The sequence below is a fragment of the Balaenoptera ricei genome, chromosome 8 (assembly GCF_028023285.1).
Source record: "Balaenoptera ricei isolate mBalRic1 chromosome 8, mBalRic1.hap2, whole genome shotgun sequence".
NCBI lineage: Eukaryota > Metazoa > Chordata > Mammalia > Artiodactyla > Balaenopteridae > Balaenoptera > Balaenoptera ricei.
The window spans coordinates 48,535,296-48,552,698 of NC_082646.1; the positions used below are offsets into that span (position 1 = coordinate 48,535,296).

Sequence of the window (17,403 nt, forward strand, 5' to 3'; positions counted from 1 at the left end):
ACTGTATTGGAAAGACAATACCTTATAAGTATGATTTATACAACAAAAACAACTCAGAACCCCAGCTGGGGAACTCCAACTCAAACAAAATGCCTTGGTAAATGAGCAGATATTTGTCTGTGCTAGGGTGAAATGATGTACTTAAAGTACACATATATGAGTATCTTGGAGATGCTGTTAGTAAAAAACAAATCTCATGCCATTGCCATGAGGACAGCTTACCCTAAATAGCTTTTGTCACCTCAGCTTGGACATCAGTATGAATACATGCAAAGCAGAACTGCCCTAACTGACTCACAGACCTGCAATGGGGCACAGAGCTGACCCAGCCAACTTGTTCGTTATATGCCACTACAATTTTATGGTTGTTGTTTACATAACTGCTGACTGACAGACACAACACTATAACAGGAAAAAATAAATATTAATAGCATATAAATTTGTAGGTGCATATAGCTCCTATAAATCAGTGCAAAAAATTAAAAAATAAAGAATGGGTAGAGGGCATGAAATCAAAACGACTAATAAACCAATGAAAAGACGTTCCACATCACTAGTCATCAGGGAAATACAAAGTAAGGCAAAAATGAGGCATTACCTTTTAGATTATTTGATTGACAAGGTAAAAATCACTGACATGAACTAAGATTGGGAGTCAACAAGCACTCTCAGAGGGAAAGTAGATTGGTAGTGCTTTTTATGGAGGACTATCTGGCAGTATTTATCAAAATTAAATACGTCCAGTATATCTGACCCAGAGAATCCATTTGTAGGTAACTATCCAGCCTACGGAAACAATGGAACATGCACACAAAGATATTTTTAAAAGAATGTTCACAGTTGTACAGTTTGTAATAGTGAAAAACTGCAAACAGTATAAACGTTAATAGGGCTTCAAGTATTACTTATAGATTTATAATTTTTTGCAGCACCTAAAAACAATGAGGTAGATTCAGATATAGTGACATATAGACAGAACCCTAAGATACATTATTAAATAGAGAAGTACTGCAGAAAATACATAATATGTGATCCTATTGTAAAAAATGAATATAGACATAGGTACATAGATAAGTATAGAAAAAATTCTGGAAGGATATATGCCAAAATGCCAAGATAGTTTTGAATGAAAAAAGAAGCAGGAAGAGGGAGTTGGATAAAGGGAGAAAGAACTTTCACTTTTTACTATATACACTTTGATGTTATTTGAATTTTTTGAAAGAACTTAGCAGTGTATTACTTGTACAATTAACAAATTATTTTAAAAAAGAGGAGACTTGCTAACTTTTAGATCAGAAAGATCTCTCATCAATTCACCTATTGAATAAAAAGACTCATCATTTTTACCCTACATAGATACTGCACAGTTAAAATTGGGGTAAAAAAGTAAACTACATCTTAAAATGCTGAAAGAAGTTGATGCTGAGAAGAAAGTTAAGAGGGAGAAAAGGAGACCTAATAATCTTTAAGCATCTAAAGTGATTATATGAATAGCTGTTTTCTATTTCAACTGGGAAAAGGCCGTTAGGGTGAGCCCATTCCCTTTTATTAGAGATTTGGGATATTCGGGGAAAATGTCCTGACTCTTCATGCTGTGAACTACTAGAATTGGTTAGCAAGAGAGATAGAGGGATTAAATTCTCTGGATTTTTTTTTTTTAGTTACAGGTTTTAAGGAAAATTTTATCATTTATTTCTTGATGTGACTCACAGCTTTGCTACTCAGAGTGTGGCCCCAGGTCCAGCAGCCCTGGCATCACCGGGGAACCGAGAAATGCAGAAGCTAACACCCCGCCCAGACCTACTGAATCATAATCTGCATTTTTAATAAGATTCCCCAAATGATCTGTATGCACACTAAAGTTTGAGAACTCCTTTAGAGCCCTTACATCAGACATTTACATTTGTAACAGTCCATATGTGTTGAACATTAACAAGTGCATACTTCAGAATCGGTAAAAAGAAATATTTCATTTGATAACAAAACCTTTCTTTTTCATCCTTATAGATACTATTTCTGCTTTTCCAAATAACAAAAAAAGTAATACAATTTTTTAAGGGCTATATTCTTTCAAGGTGAAAGCCACATCAGTCCACATCACCTTCATTCACACAGTTCTTCTAATCATTAAAATGTAATAAAAGACTGAGAGATGTAAGCTAAAATCCAAAAGAAATAGATAATAACTTCAATAAAGTGATCAAAAACTTTAATGATCTTTAAATTCTCAGGACTCAAGTAATTTCAATTCGGTTGGCCTGCTGTAATAAATCTCCCTACATGTTTCATACCAGTAGAAGTTGCTGGTGATTTTACAAGATGAGGTGAGGAGAGTCTCATCTTTCATAAGAATCCCTGAAAATATCCTATAATGACACCCTGCAAGGAAGGTTTGTCCAAAATATCAGGATTGGGAATTATCCAATTCCAAAAGCATTTTTTAACACTCAAGCAAGAAACAGGAGTCAGGAGAGCAACTGTGCTAATATTAGAGCTTGATGTTTTTGTGATAGAAGAAATCAACGTGATGAGCTCAACTGCTCTCCATCATCTAATTCTGAATATCATTATTCTTCTGAACATGCCCAACGAGCTCAAAACCATAAGAATTACATACTCCATTTCAGTGAACAAATCTCTTCAGAAGCATTCCAGGGCAGCTTGGATTCAGAGGTCCTGGGCTGCCGCAAGCAACTTATTCTCTAAGGCCTGAGAACCCAAAGCTATGTTCTTCTTTTATTTTAGGATGACAGGAACATGACAAACAGCCAGCACTCAGTCACCATCAAGGCCCCACCAGTACAAAGAGGCTTTGTGATTGACAAGAGAATATAAAAAAGGGAGGAGACCCACTTTTTCCTTCCTCTAGGGAAGACTCCAGCTGAAATTTTAGAACTTAAAAGCGTCTCCCATTTAGATTAGTTCACTTTGCAGGTAAACACCTTCCTGGTTCAGTGACTCAGTCACCCATTAGAAACAGAATCTGTGCTGAAAATTGATAATGGTGGAAAAATATTGTTTTACTGTGAATTTCAGCTCAGGGCAGCTGTGACATACTTCCTCTTCTAGCAAGCTGTCACTGAACCAGTACAGCATGAAAAGTAGGCTTCATACATGGATATTTTATTTGAAGTTTTAAGGATACAGATTGGAATAAATCCAAATATTTCCAATTTTTGCTATCTGTGATTTTTTTGAAAAAGATCTAGATCATGAAAAAGGAAAAGTATGATGTATTATATGAATATTAATGTTTCCATGTCCTTTGATTCATTTCAATAAATTTCCATGACAAGGACAGTGATTCTGAAACACCTCCCCCAAAATAAACAGAAAATACAGCAAAATTCTTCTTCAGAATATAATCAATATCATTATATAATCAAATACAATCTACGAAATACATACTCAAAATATAATAATCAGGTTGTGAACTGATAATTTATATTTCCAAAGACTGTTAATTTAATTTCCATTCAAACTCAATTGGAATGTATTAGCAGTGGACTTCATAGATACTTAAAGGGCATTCTGATGATCTCAGTCTTTAAATGGCAATTGATGACTTTTCAGTTTGATCAGCAGTAATGCATTAGACTGATACTTGAGAATATATTCACTAAAAGCCTAAACATTTCAGATAAATAAATTTATCTCCATTTTTCAATCTTGTTTTTCTCCAGCTAATAAGGACATTTGATATTATACCATGTCTGCAGATATTTCTGAAATTAGTCTTCGTTGGCAGTCCTAGAAAACTTTTTTTAAACTGCACTTTTCAAATATTATTACCAAGTAAAAAACACCCTAACTCATAAGTATCAAAGACAAATTTCCGTCTTATTAGAACAATGTTGTAATAACAATCTCATATAAACTTGTGGCATGTATTGTAATCTTCCTCATTACTTCCCTTCTAATTCTAAAGTGTAGTGTCTCAGAACTAAGAGTATGAATATTTTAAACGGCAGTTCTGACAATTCTGGAAAGAAAGCTGGCAAGCTTTGTGGTGCACTTGTCTGTCATTCTCCATGGGAACACTCCTTCAAATACACTTGAGAAGAAGTTAAGTTTCCTGGGGTTCTCTCTCAAGAAATGCCTATGTGTCCACAAAAACACAGTACCATCCCTGAGATGTGGCAACCAGAGGAATGTTAAATGGTGATAACACAGAAACACCATGCTGCTGTGCAATAAAGATCTATTTCCAGGTCAGATTTTTATAACAGCTTAATTGATATAATTCACATACAACTCACTATTTAAAGTGTATCATTCAATGACTTTTAATATATTCACAGGCCTGTGTAGCCATCGTCATAATTACTTTTTTGAACATTTTCATCACCATTTAAAAAAAAAAAACCAATTAGTATTCATTCCCCGTTCCCCAAAAGTCTCCTAGCCACAGGCAACATAAATCTACTTTCTATCTCTATGGATTTGCCTATTCTGGATATTTCATATAAATGGAATCAAACAATATGTGACCTTTACAGCTCAGAGTTAAATAATAAAAACAACTAATTTTATTGAGAGTTTACAATGTGGCAGTCATTTAGTACTCACAGTAATCCCATGAGGTGAGTACTGTTATTATCCCCACTTTAAGATGAGAAACCTGAGGCACAGAGAGGCTGAGCACCTGACCCAATATCACAAAGAAGTTAGATGGAGAGGGTTTGAACCGACACAGTCTGGCTCAAGAGTGCATGCTTTTCACCAACTCTGCTACCCTAGAGTGCCCCTTGATTAGCTCCAGGAAAACTCCAACAGTAGAAAATAATGGAAACAAAGACTCAGGCGTGAAGAAAACAGTGAATTATAGCATTCCTCATAACTGGTAAAACAAGGAATTAAACTTAACTGCTTCCGATCTGAGCGATTTTATTAGCAAAAGTCCAGTCTAAGAGCTTTCTATGATCAGTAATAAATGTCATTGTTATTCATGAAAATAAAACTGCAACAAGTTTCTGAAAGGCAGTTGACCACTTCTGACATGATTGTGTCCCATTAAGTTCTTACTTTAGTAGTTGCATTTTAAGTTCATACCATTTCTCCATACAATATTTCCCTTTGCCTTCTACTAAAATCAATAAACATTTATATATGTTAAAAATTTTGGAGCCATTTCTTTATCTAGGCCCAAGTACCTCAAAGGCTAGCAGGCAAAAAGTGAAAACAGACTTGCCACAACTTTCATCCATAGATGGAGAACATTCACCCAACGGGCAGAATGATGTTCTCCCCTCAAAAAGAAACTCACATTACAGTCATGTGACCTGGTAATAAGCCTTGCATTCTCGGAGGAAGTGATTCACAACATTTATGAACCTATGTTTTCTCACCTTTTCTATGTGCTTTGAAGAAAGCAACAGTCCTAACATTCTCTTTACTTTCTCTTTTCATAGGACAGATTTTGCATTTTTTAGTAAGCTGACTGGTTTTGGGTGCCAACTACATTAGTACCTTGTTCCACCTGCATATATTTTCTGAGGAATATTGCTTTCACAAGCCCATGTCGACTCTTTAAAAACTCACCTTTTAAGAATGACAATGTATTTAGGAAGCCAAAGGCATTAGATTTTTCTACTTCCTACCTTTTCCATATATCAGTCCTCTTTCACTTAAACTGTGTGCCCAAGGCTTTCAAACAAAGCTTCAATTTCCTCCTAATCATTTATCATGATCTCTTCCAGATAAGTAGGTTTAACAATCTAGCCATGCATGTAGACGTTTTGGGCTGCATCTTAGACCATTTCTCTTTTCTTTCCCATTCCCCAACTTGTCAACCTCTCTTGCTTGTGCAACCTTCTTTTAACCACTTAGTCTCTCTTGTCTAAATAAGTAAATAAACAAAGAAAAGAAGGAATACAAAAGGAAAACCCTTAATCCTATAACAACTTGCCCTATCTTTCTCCTCTCAAACTTTTTGAGTTTATTATACTTATTCTACTTCCACATCTCACACTTTTTTACATTTTCTTTTATTTACTTAAAAAAATTTCCCCAAGTTTATTGAGAAATAATTTTCAAATATAATTGTATTTTAAAGTATACAACATGTCACATTTATTTCTCAATCTACTATCCCAACTCAACTACAGAAGTTTCTCTAGCAGGTTACCACTGACCACCAGGTTGCTAGAGCAAAGAAACAGTTCTTAACCCTTACCTTACTGCATATGTCTACAGCATTCACACTAAATATAATTTCATTCCTCAAGTTCTCTATTTTAATTAACTTTCTTTCCTAGTTTAAAAACAACAATCACTACTCGCAACTCTATTATTTTGCTAAGATAACAATCACCGTGCTAGGTGCTCACATGTATTAGTTCAGTAGTTTTTCACATGGCTGGTTGTTACTCATTAGTGGGTCGAAACAGCTTTTTAATACTTTTTTTTTTTTTTTTAATTTGTCTGCGTTGGGTCTTCGTTGCTGTGCGCGGGCTTTTCTCTAGTTGTGGTGAGCGGGGGCTACTCTTCGTTGCGGTGCATGGGCTTCTCATTGCGGTGGCTTCTCTTGTTGTGGAGCACGGGTTCTAGGCAGGCGGGCTTCAGCAGTTGTGGCACATGGGCTCAGTAGTTGTGGCTCACTGGCTCTAGAGCACGGGCTCAGTAGTTGTGGCTCACGGGCTTAGCTGCTCCGCGGCATGTGGGATCTTCCCGGACCAGGGCTCGAACCCGTGTCCCCTGCATTGGCAGGTGGACTCTTAACCACTGCACCACCAGGGAAGCCCGAAACAGCTTTTTAAATAAATGAAATAAATTAGAATAGAAAATATCCAAATGTATTACACGTAGCAAGGTTACATACTATCCTGGGAAATTTATGGGTCTGCGTGAATAGTCACAATATAAAAGGTAGTTCTGGGACTTCCCTGGTGGAACAGTGGTTAAGACTCCGTGCTTCCAATGCAGGTGGCGCGGGTTCGATCCCTGGTCAGGGAACTAAGATCCCGCACGCCGCATGGCGTGGTCACAAAAAAAAAAAAGGTAGTTCTTATTTTGGGTGACATCCAAAAAAGTTGGAAAGATGTTGCTTCTTATGTAATTCTCACAATCCTACCTATGAGGTCCATACAGCAATTTACACTTTTTAATAATGAAGAAGCTGAGGTATACAGAAGTTGTATAATTTGTCCAACATCAAACTGCTAGTGTGACAATCAAGAATAGCCTCTATTTATCTCCTGAACTCCAAATATACAAATGATATCTGTATTTCTCTATGTGAATGTCCTAAAAGCAACTCAGTCTCAGTATTTGCTAAACCTGTATGTAATTTCCACACATTTTCTAATTTGCTCACCTTCTAGTGTTTTGCTCTTCCTCATCCAAGCAGCAATCCTCCTGTCTTAGATAAATCAACTCTTCATCATGTCATTACCATAACCCTCAGTCATGTCCTCACCATTTCTCTCCTAAACAACTGCAGCAGTGTCCTCCCATTACCTGTTATTATGCCCCCTCCAAACGCCTAATTCATTCTCTGCGTTGCTGGAAGTAATCTCCTTGAACTAAAAATCTAATTATTTAGGGCACACTCTCCCAAACCTGAAGAAAACTTTTAAACTCCAAATGCCATATATAATTTTCTAGACTGGACTTTTGTGTAGTTTTAGGCAATACTTTAAAAAATAGAACCTAACTGATATTTAAAGGATTTTTTAAAAATGAGTAAATGGTTGAAAGACCCAGATCAAAACTTCCTTACTTTTTGTTACTTCAAAGATACTAATAAGTTCATGTAAACAGATTCAAGGACAATCATAAATGTCTTTCACTCAAGAACTATGGGTTGTCGAGCCAATAAATAGTGTTGTTTTCATAAATTAAAAGAAAACAACAACACTACATCCATATGTTGAGACTAATGAAATAGTTTATTATTTTTGCCTTCACAGAATAGCACAAATTCATGGAATAGCAGTCATCAATACTATTTCTAAATATGTATTAAAAATATATATACGTATAAAATACAACTACAATAAACTTTAATTTGCACTGGTTTCTAAATAAAAATCCAATGCTTTCCAATGTTTACGGCAGATTAAGGTAGGTCTATTGTGAATCAGTCATATATAGTCTGTAGATTATCTACTGTGACAAGTCTGAGCCTTTCAATCTACATGTTTAAACAAACTGTTGGCTGCCTTTGCACAGGCAGGTGGAAAGAATTTCTAGCTAGGTACTCACTAAGATGGGATCAAAGTTGTTGTAATACACTTTATGACACTATTTTAAATTAAAGAAAAATGAAGCTCAATTATTTCATTTTTCTAAAATATTAGTGTTCTTCATACACAGATCACTAATGCTGAAAATAAAACCAATAAAATAACGTTTAAAAGAGTTTCATGTTTCATTGATTTTTTGTGAGCAGGAGTAAGTGTAACAGTTTTGTTGTAGTGTCTGTGTTATTGTTGATTCTTTCCTTTGCTTCTCAATTAAAACAAAAAAGAGCTGGTGGTTCAAAAGAAACTCATTTCTTTTCTCCACATGACTGTTGGGAAGATCCTAAGCAGGCCTGAATCAATAATTATGATGAATCCTTTTACTTAAAAAAAAAAAAAAAACAACTTAGGTTGCTTTACCCATAAATACACACTTGGAAGTAAAGAAATGTTTTAAAGAGATGCATTAGACAAAATATTCTATCAACTTTTCAACTATGACTCCTGCTTGGCCTGAACTGATAGTGGCAGACATGCCCTAAGGCGAAGCTGTGACAATAACATACAAAATAATAAAATGCTTAAACAAAGGAGGCAGAACCATTACGAAGAGTGCCCACTGGGGTTGAACAGAAAGCCTTTTTCTTTCAAAACACTCTTCAAAATATTGTACCCCAATTTATATCAATAGACAGCTGGATGGCTGGATGGCCAGATGGCCAGCTGGCTAAGAACTGGAACAAAAAACCGGAAAAAACTTTCTCTTCACATATTACCTTTCCTCCACCCAAGCCTCTGAAGTGTTCCCAGGATTCCATTTGAATATAAGCCATATTTTTGGCATACAGATTAAAAATCAAGATCACCATGTATGAGATAATGTATGTGAAAAGAACTATACCTATAAAATAACTATTAAGAGCTATTAAGAGCTATGCAAAAGTAAGACATTTTCATTATACATTTTAATAACCATAGTTTCAATACTCTGAACATTGTGTTGCTTTTTAAGTAAATTCATACTATAACCATCACATCCTATGTCACTTTTAGAAAATACTTATGGAACTACTTCCTCAAGTTCTTTCTTTAAAAAAAATAAAATTGGCACATTTTTCTCTCTATTGAAAGGGGGTTCTCATTTCCCTTTTTCCCATTTATGGGTTAGGATAAAAACACAAGTTGACATTTCTAACATAAAATGTTTCTCTTATCCTCTTCTTAAAAAAGGTTATTATAAATGGAGTCATAGGGACAATATCATTTGATATTTACTGATCTAATTTTATGCAATTAGAATTAAAATAATTGTTAATAAATGGAATAAATGTGTCCTCAAATATCTACAATATACTTAAAATAAAGTTGAATTTTAAAAATAAAATATTCTAATGGAATTAGACTTGCTAACTGCTATTGTTCATTCTAAACACTTGCTAGAGTTCAGACAAACATATAACATTGTTTTCTTTGGTTGCAGTACTTTATAAATGGTTTTATTTTATCATTTACCAAACCTCTTTTGTTGAGTTATTCAAACTAACTTCTGCCAAGAACACTAGGAATTTGGTGATAGTGCTTCTTTTTGGAGAAAAACAACCCCTTTCCTCAGAAAATTGAAAATGTTTATCTTGGCACTAAAACCTTGTATTGAGCCTTCTGGAAAGTATTTTAAATTGTTGTTTTTAACCTAGACTCTGTGACTGAAACAGGAAAAGGTTCCGTAGCTCTGCACCAAAATACATATTTATAGGGTTGATTTTCTTTCTACACCAAAAATACTAGTTTGATGGCAGCAGTTTTTAAAGTATAATATCCTAGGACCATGCCTAACATTGGGCATTATCACTATATTCAAGACAATTTGTTTTTTAAACCTCAAAAACTTCTGATGTCTAAGAAATGCTAAATGTTGATCAAATATGCTATCTTTAAGTGCTATATTGGGAAGGACTGTTTCACTTAACAACCTGGTCTGTTAGGAATTTTCACACACACAAAACATTTTATTTGATACTGTACTTTCCTCCTGTGCATGCCAACAAAAGATATGTTTCTAAGTTTTTATCTTTTCTTTTACATTTCTCCTACTAGGTATGCTTTATCTTCAGATTATACAGCATAAAGATAAATCCTTGAACTTTTTGCAATATTGTCCTAATAATGTGTCTGAATACAATTAAGAAATCTTTGGAAATTGATGAAATGAAAGAGTCATTGTTCTTAACTCCCCTACCACACCCCTAAATTGCTAGAATATACGAAAGAGACTACAGGAGTTGTAAGGTGTATGTGAAAGTATATTAAAAATGGTAGGTCATACAATTTCACAAAGACCCCCAGATAGCTGCAACAATTTTTCAGTCGCTAATAACTGACATAGAATACTATGCACTCCATCATGAATACGTCCTTCCCACCTTAAAAACTTCATCCATTTTTTTCCTTCTAACAGCTTGTCTGTCCTTTACAAGAAAAATTACAGCACCATCATCATTTTATATTTGCATATAACATTTTTTATAGTTAAAGGAAGTTCAAATTATATCATTGTGCTTATCAAGTATTTATTAGAATGTTCTGACAGGAAATTAGTTGTTTAAACATTCTGCTATGGTTGAACTGCCTTATTTAGGTTAAACAAAAAAAGATAAAGATATCTACTAAATATATCTTACTAAAATCCATAACTGTCATGTCAATCAAGTGCAAATTTTAATTTTAAAAGCCTAGAACTTCCTGCTGTGATTGAATTCTGCCTATAACCAGAAAAATCAAGAAAGAGTCTATTCAAATGAGTGTAATAAGAGTGAAACAAATAGGAATTACTGGTATTACAGAAAATGACGATAATGAAGGAGTGGGCTCTTCCTAATCAAAAATCCAACTCCCATACTGTTGTGTTTGTATGACAATGACAGGCACCATTTTTAGTGGCATTAAAATTCTGAGCCATCCTAACACTCCCCCACATTCCTCAGAGTCTCAGTATCAATGAAAAATGCAACTCTGACATAATGGACTAACTTAATATTTTACAGACAGTGATTAGCATGCTAGGTTACGTTCATAAAAGACTTAGATTAAGCCCTACCATCACTTTTTTCTCATTTAAATTGAAAATGTTGATTGTTTGATAAGGTGAGCGAAGAATATCTAAAATCAGGTCCACAAAAAACAGAAATTCACCTTTCAAGATCTGAGAACTATTAATTTACATATTCAGCTTTCCAAGATGAACTTATAAGCATAGTGTGAAAAATCACATCTTCCTTCCCTCTCTTTCTCTATTCACTAAGGAGCAGTGACTTTTCTCTAACCACTCTAGAAAACAAAACAAAGCAAACAAAAATTCAGGTCACTTGTGGGGCATAATAATTTAGAAGACACTTTAGTTACACGGTTGATTTAAAAATTACAAAGGAAGAGTATTTTTTTCTATTAAAATAAATAGGTATAACAGAACATACCTGAAAAAGAACATGTACATGGCAGCTGTGATGCAGAATAAAAGGACCTATAACAAGGAGAAAATACGTTACTTACAAAAGAACACTGACATCACCATTTGTGTGTCTTAGAAAGCAAAATACCCACTATTAAATCTTGTACCTGAAACAATTAAAAAATGTACGAAACTAGTCATACACATATCACATTCTCTACCTTTCAAATAAGTCATATCAAGGCAATAATAAGTCTGTATATTTATGCACACATATAAATAAATAAAATTATAAACGTTATACAATATGTTGTGTGTACATATATATATAATACTATATATATATACATATATAACACTATATATATATATATGTATATAGGCTGGGTAGAGGGTAACAGGGTTCAAAAAGGAATAGCCAATTTAAAAAATTATATCGGGGCTTCCCTGGTGGCGCAGTGGTTGAGAATCTGCCTGCCAATGCAGGGGACACGGGTTCGAGCCCTGGTCTGGGAAGATCCCACATGCCACGGAGCAATTAGGCCCGTGAGCCACAATTACTGAGCCTGCGCGTCTGGAGCCTGTGCTCCGCAACAAGAGAGGCCGCGATAATGAGAGGCCTGCGCACCGCGATGAAGAGTGGCCCCCACTTGCCACAACTAGAGAAAGCCCTCACACAGAAACGAAGACCCAACACAGCCATAAATAAATAAATAAATAAAAATTTAAAAAAAAAAAAAAAAATTATATCTAAGAATTCCTCAAGAAGCAAGTAACCTAAGAACAGAGACAATGGCTTTTAAATAGTGAAGTCAGCAAAAAAATCATAAAACTTATTAACTATTATATCAAGATGACCAGACTTTTAAAATATAAAACACAGTCCAGTTGTCAACCAATTGTAATCAATAAGAAAAGCTCCTAAAAATATGATCATCCTGTATGGGATATAGACTCCCTATAAAAAAATTAATTCCTCTAAAAGCAAGCATCAGAACACACAATAAATCTGGATTAAAGAAGCTCCCCTAGAACACGTCATACGAAACACAAAGTATATTACTAAGATGTCTATGGAAAGAATCCAAACCCAAGTCCTGACCAAAAGCTTAGTTATGCCAACAAAGTGGATCTCCATAAAATTGTTTTAAATCAGTAAAACGGAAGTTGTAAACTGTGTTCTTATGTTAACAATAAGAGTGTAAATTAAACACAAGGATTGTCAGTGGCCTCACATCATAGACAAATGACAAATGAACTATCTTCAACTATTAAAGACTGACCACAAGGAACCACGAAAACAAAAATGGTACAAAATAGTGTTTAGCTATTTCCAACACAATTGCTAGTTGGCTTAAGGAAAGTATAATAGTTTTGCTATTACAAATTGAGCTTGATAGGTTTGCCACCTTGGCTTAAGATAAGCATTATAAATACAATCTGAATGACTTAGAAATATATAAACCTACCAACCCAAAAGAGGATGGGCATCACACCGCAACTACTAAGCCTGCGCTCTAGAGCCCATGAGCCACAACTACTGAGCCCGCGTGCCACAACTACTGAAGCCCGCGTGCCTAGAGCCCATGCTCCCAACAAGAGACGCCACCGCAATGAGAAGCCCACGCACCGCAATGAAGAGTAGCCCCTGCTTGCCACAACTAGAGAAAGCCCACGTGCAGCAACAAAGACCCAAGGCAACCATAAATAAATAAATAAATAAATAAATAAATAAATAAATAAATTATTTTTAAAAATCTAATAAACATGCACACACTCTCCTCCTCTCCTTTCTCCTTCTTTTCCTCTCCCACTCTCTCGTGCCTTCAAAAATACCCTATCTATGACGCATAAGGTTCATATCACTATTTTTGAAAATGTAACTTAAAGCATAAGGAATAATTTTCAGTTATTGATTAATCAATTATAAAGTCCAAGTGAGTTTGTTTACTGGCTATAATTTGCCAGCCAGTGCTCCAGATCACAAAACTCAGTTTTTATTTCCCTCTCCTTGAAACCCCTTTGGGCAATGCCAACCTTCCCAATTTTTCAATGTTTCATTCTTTCCCTGCACTAGTCATTATTCCCCTCGCAGACTCCACTCACAAACCTCTCTAGAAGTGTCCCACAAATCTTTCCCACGCTACTTTCTCCAAAGAAAACTTCCAAAGTCTCTTTCCCTCAAAAAATGTTGCTATGCTCTATCCTCACATGCTAAACCTATCTTTGCTCATATTAAACTAATGATTATCTTTACAAATAATACAGTTGAAACCGGGAAAGAGCATAATGTTTAAAAACTCAAGCTCTAGAATAAGGCAAATACAGGTTTGAATCTAATTTTATGTGACTTTTGATGCTTTATATAATTTCCCTAAGACTTAGATCCCTTATCTCTAAAATGAGTATATCACCTCACTTTGAATTGTTGGGAAGATTAAATGAGACGATGCTGCAAAGTGTCAGGCATTCAGCAGATTGTTTTTATTTTGTTTTGTTATTCATGGAAGTAATCTAGATATAAAAACCTCATCCAGAGACAGAAGCTTGGAAAAAAGTTTGTTTTTAAACAGGTAGACCTTTTGAAATCTCTCAAATTACCAATATTTGGAGAATATAGAGCGGAGATTTAAGATATGAAAATCTGTGCAAGCAGGGGGAAACATGTAAGGGATATTAAAGTACAATTGATCAACTCATTCAAGAAATATTTACTGAACACATACTATGTGCCAGGCACTATTCTAAAACTTACAACAGTATACAAAATGGACAAAGTCCTTGCCCTCCTGGAACTTACCTTCTAGCGAGGTAAGAGAAGATATTGAAATAGTATGTCAGACAGTGATGAGTTTTGGAGCAAAACAAAGCAGGATAAGGAAATAAAATGCAGGAGAGTAGGGGTGGTTGTTTTATACAAAGTGATCAAGGAAGCACAGACTTGTTAGTAGAGACACTGAGGAGATGAGGGATAAACGAGGGGACCATATCAACAGAACCAATGGAAAATTTTTGAATTTTATTCAGAAAGATGGTCAGTATTATGTCAAAGACGCTAAAGAAAGGGTTTCATTTTTAGTAACATACAGTTTTCAAAGCTTTTTACATTAATTGTGCTAATTTCTTAAACATTGTAACTTCAACAGAGTGTTTTTCCAAATAAATGTAAATCTGCAATTAAATAATGAAGATTTTCTCTGTGTTCCGAATTATCGTATTTTAGAGCTAAAACGACCTTCAGATAATATATTTTTTCGTATTAGGAAACTTCGATCCTTAGAAGGTAAGTGATATATCCATGTTCTACCCTGCTAGTTGTATCTTGCATTTCCTCTATTAAACAAATATTGGTCAAATGTTTACTCTGTACCTGCTCCATAAAGAAGCTATTTAAATACAATTCTGACCCTTAAGGAACTTACAGAATACTGCTCCACAGTCTAATTCTGTAGCTACTCTTTATATGTGTGGCTACTTAAAAATTTTTATAGCTTTATTGATGTATAATTGACATATTTAATGTATACAATTTTGTTAGTTTTGACATAGGTATATATCTGTAAAATCATCAACATAATCAAGATAATGAACATATCCATCACACCCCAAAAGTTCTTAATGGCATTCCCATATTATTATTTTAATACTTGTAGAATCTGTAGTGATGTCACCTCTCTCATTCCCAATACTGGCCGTTTGTATCCTATTTTCTTGATTAGTCTGAGTATAGATTTATTAACTGTATTGATTTTATCAAAGAATGAGCTTTTGTTTAATTGATTTTCTCTATTTTTCTGTTTTCTACCTTGTTGATTTCAATTTAATCTTTACTAATTCCTTTTTTCTGTTTGCTTTGGTTTTGTTTTCCTAGTTTCTTAAAGGTAGGAATTTAGGCCATTGGTTTAAGATATTTTTCTTTTTCGATATAGATGTACAATGTTATAAATTTCCCCCTAGATCTGCGTGTATGTGTGTCCTAATTTTAATAAGTTGGGAATTCATTTTTGTTCCATTCAAAATACTTTCTAATTTTTGATTTTGCTCCCTTCTATGATCCATGACTTAATTAGAAGTGTGTTATTTGGCTTGCAAATACTTGGGGATTTTCAGCTATCTTTTTGTTGTTACTGACTTATTTATTCTATTATGGTCAGAAAATACTTTATATATATGACTTGATTATTTCCAGATTTATCAAAACTTACTTTATGTCCCAGAATATGTTCCATATGTTTGGTAAATAGCCCATGTACATTTTTTTTTTAATGTGAATTCAACTGTTGCTGGGCAGAGGGTCAAGCTGCTTGACAGTGTTGTTCCAATCTTCTAAATCTTTATTGATTTGTCTACTTGTTCAATCAATTATTGAGAGAAGTTATCAAAATATCCTGCTGTATTTATGGAGGTATCTCCACAATCTCTCCTCACAGTTCTATCAGTTTTTCCTTGGCGTATTTTGAAGCTCTGCTACTAGGGACATAAACATTTAGAATTATATCTTCCTTATCATGCTGAAATTACCTTCTTTATCTCTGATGATAGTCTTTAATCTGAAATCTATTTTACCTGACAGTAACTTCTGATTCCTGTTAGTTTTCCATTCTTTTACTTTTAACTGATTTGGTATTTATATTTGAAGTTCACTGCCTGTAGGCATCATATTGTTGTTTCTTGCTTTTTTATCGTATCTGAAAATCTCCACCTCTTCATTTGGCATATTTAGATTGTTTACATTTAATGTGATTATTGGTAAGTTCAGAATTAAATCTATCATCTTGCTATTTATTTTTCTATAGTTTCTTTTTTTTTCTTCCCTTCTGCCTTTTTTGAATCAACTCAGTTTTTTTAAGGATTCCATCTTCTCTCCATTGTTGGCTTCTTTGTTTAAAGGGTTTATAGTAAACATCTTTAAATTGATACAGTCTCCACTCAAGTGATATTATTCCACTAAACATACAATATGGACTGTTACAATAGTATACTTCCATTTCTCCCCCACCCCGACTTCTGTGCTATTGTTGTCACCTAGTATACTTTTATCTATATTATGAAACCACTATATTTTAAACATTTTTTCTTAAAAATGTATGTCTAAAAAAGTTTTGACCTTTGTTTTGAAAGTATTTTTGCTGGGTATCAATTTCTAGGTTGATGGATCATTTTATTTCAGTATTTGGCTCAATGAGTACCACTTCAAATGTCTTCTTACAATTTGATTATGAGGTGCCATGGAGTACTCTTCTTCATGTTTCTTTTAAAAGGGTTTCATTAAGTTTCTTGGATCTGTGGGTTTATAATTTCCATCAAATTTGAAATTTTTTCAACCATAATTACATCAAATATATTTTCTTCTCTCTCCCCTTCCCCTTTGGGAACTCCAATTAATATATAGTAGGTCACCTGAAGTTGTCCCACAACTCACTAATGCTCTCTTTATTTTGTAAAAAAATATTCTCTTTATTCTGTGTGCTTCATTTTGGATCATTTCTATTATTAGGTCTTCAAATTAACTAATATTTTCTTCTGTAATGTATATGTCATTAATGCCACCCAGTACATTTTCCATCTTACACACTGTAATTATCATCGTTAGAAGTTTGATTTGGATTTTTTCCCCGTTTTCCATGTCTCTAACTCCTCTGAAACTATGGAATTCACTTGTAACAACGCTTTTTTAATGTCCTTGCCTGCTAATTCTAACAGCTTTGTCAGTTTTGATTTGGTTTTAACTGACTGATTATCTCCTCCTTATGGGTCAAATTTTCTTGTTTCTTA

The 17,403-nt window shown here is 34.3% G+C and overlaps 1 protein-coding gene across 3 annotated transcripts in view; it reads right to left on the reverse strand.

Annotated features, from left to right (window-relative positions):
- Positions 1 to 17,403, reverse strand: part of TMEM135 (transmembrane protein 135) — a 244,678-nt gene that overhangs the window by 62,308 nt on the left and 164,967 nt on the right. For all 3 annotated transcript variants that reach the window (XM_059930619.1, XM_059930620.1, XM_059930618.1), the window contains one exon: positions 11,654 to 11,700. In XM_059930619.1, the coding sequence (XP_059786602.1) occupies positions 11,654 to 11,700 (47 nt within the window). The remainder of the gene's footprint in view (positions 1 to 11,653; positions 11,701 to 17,403) is intronic.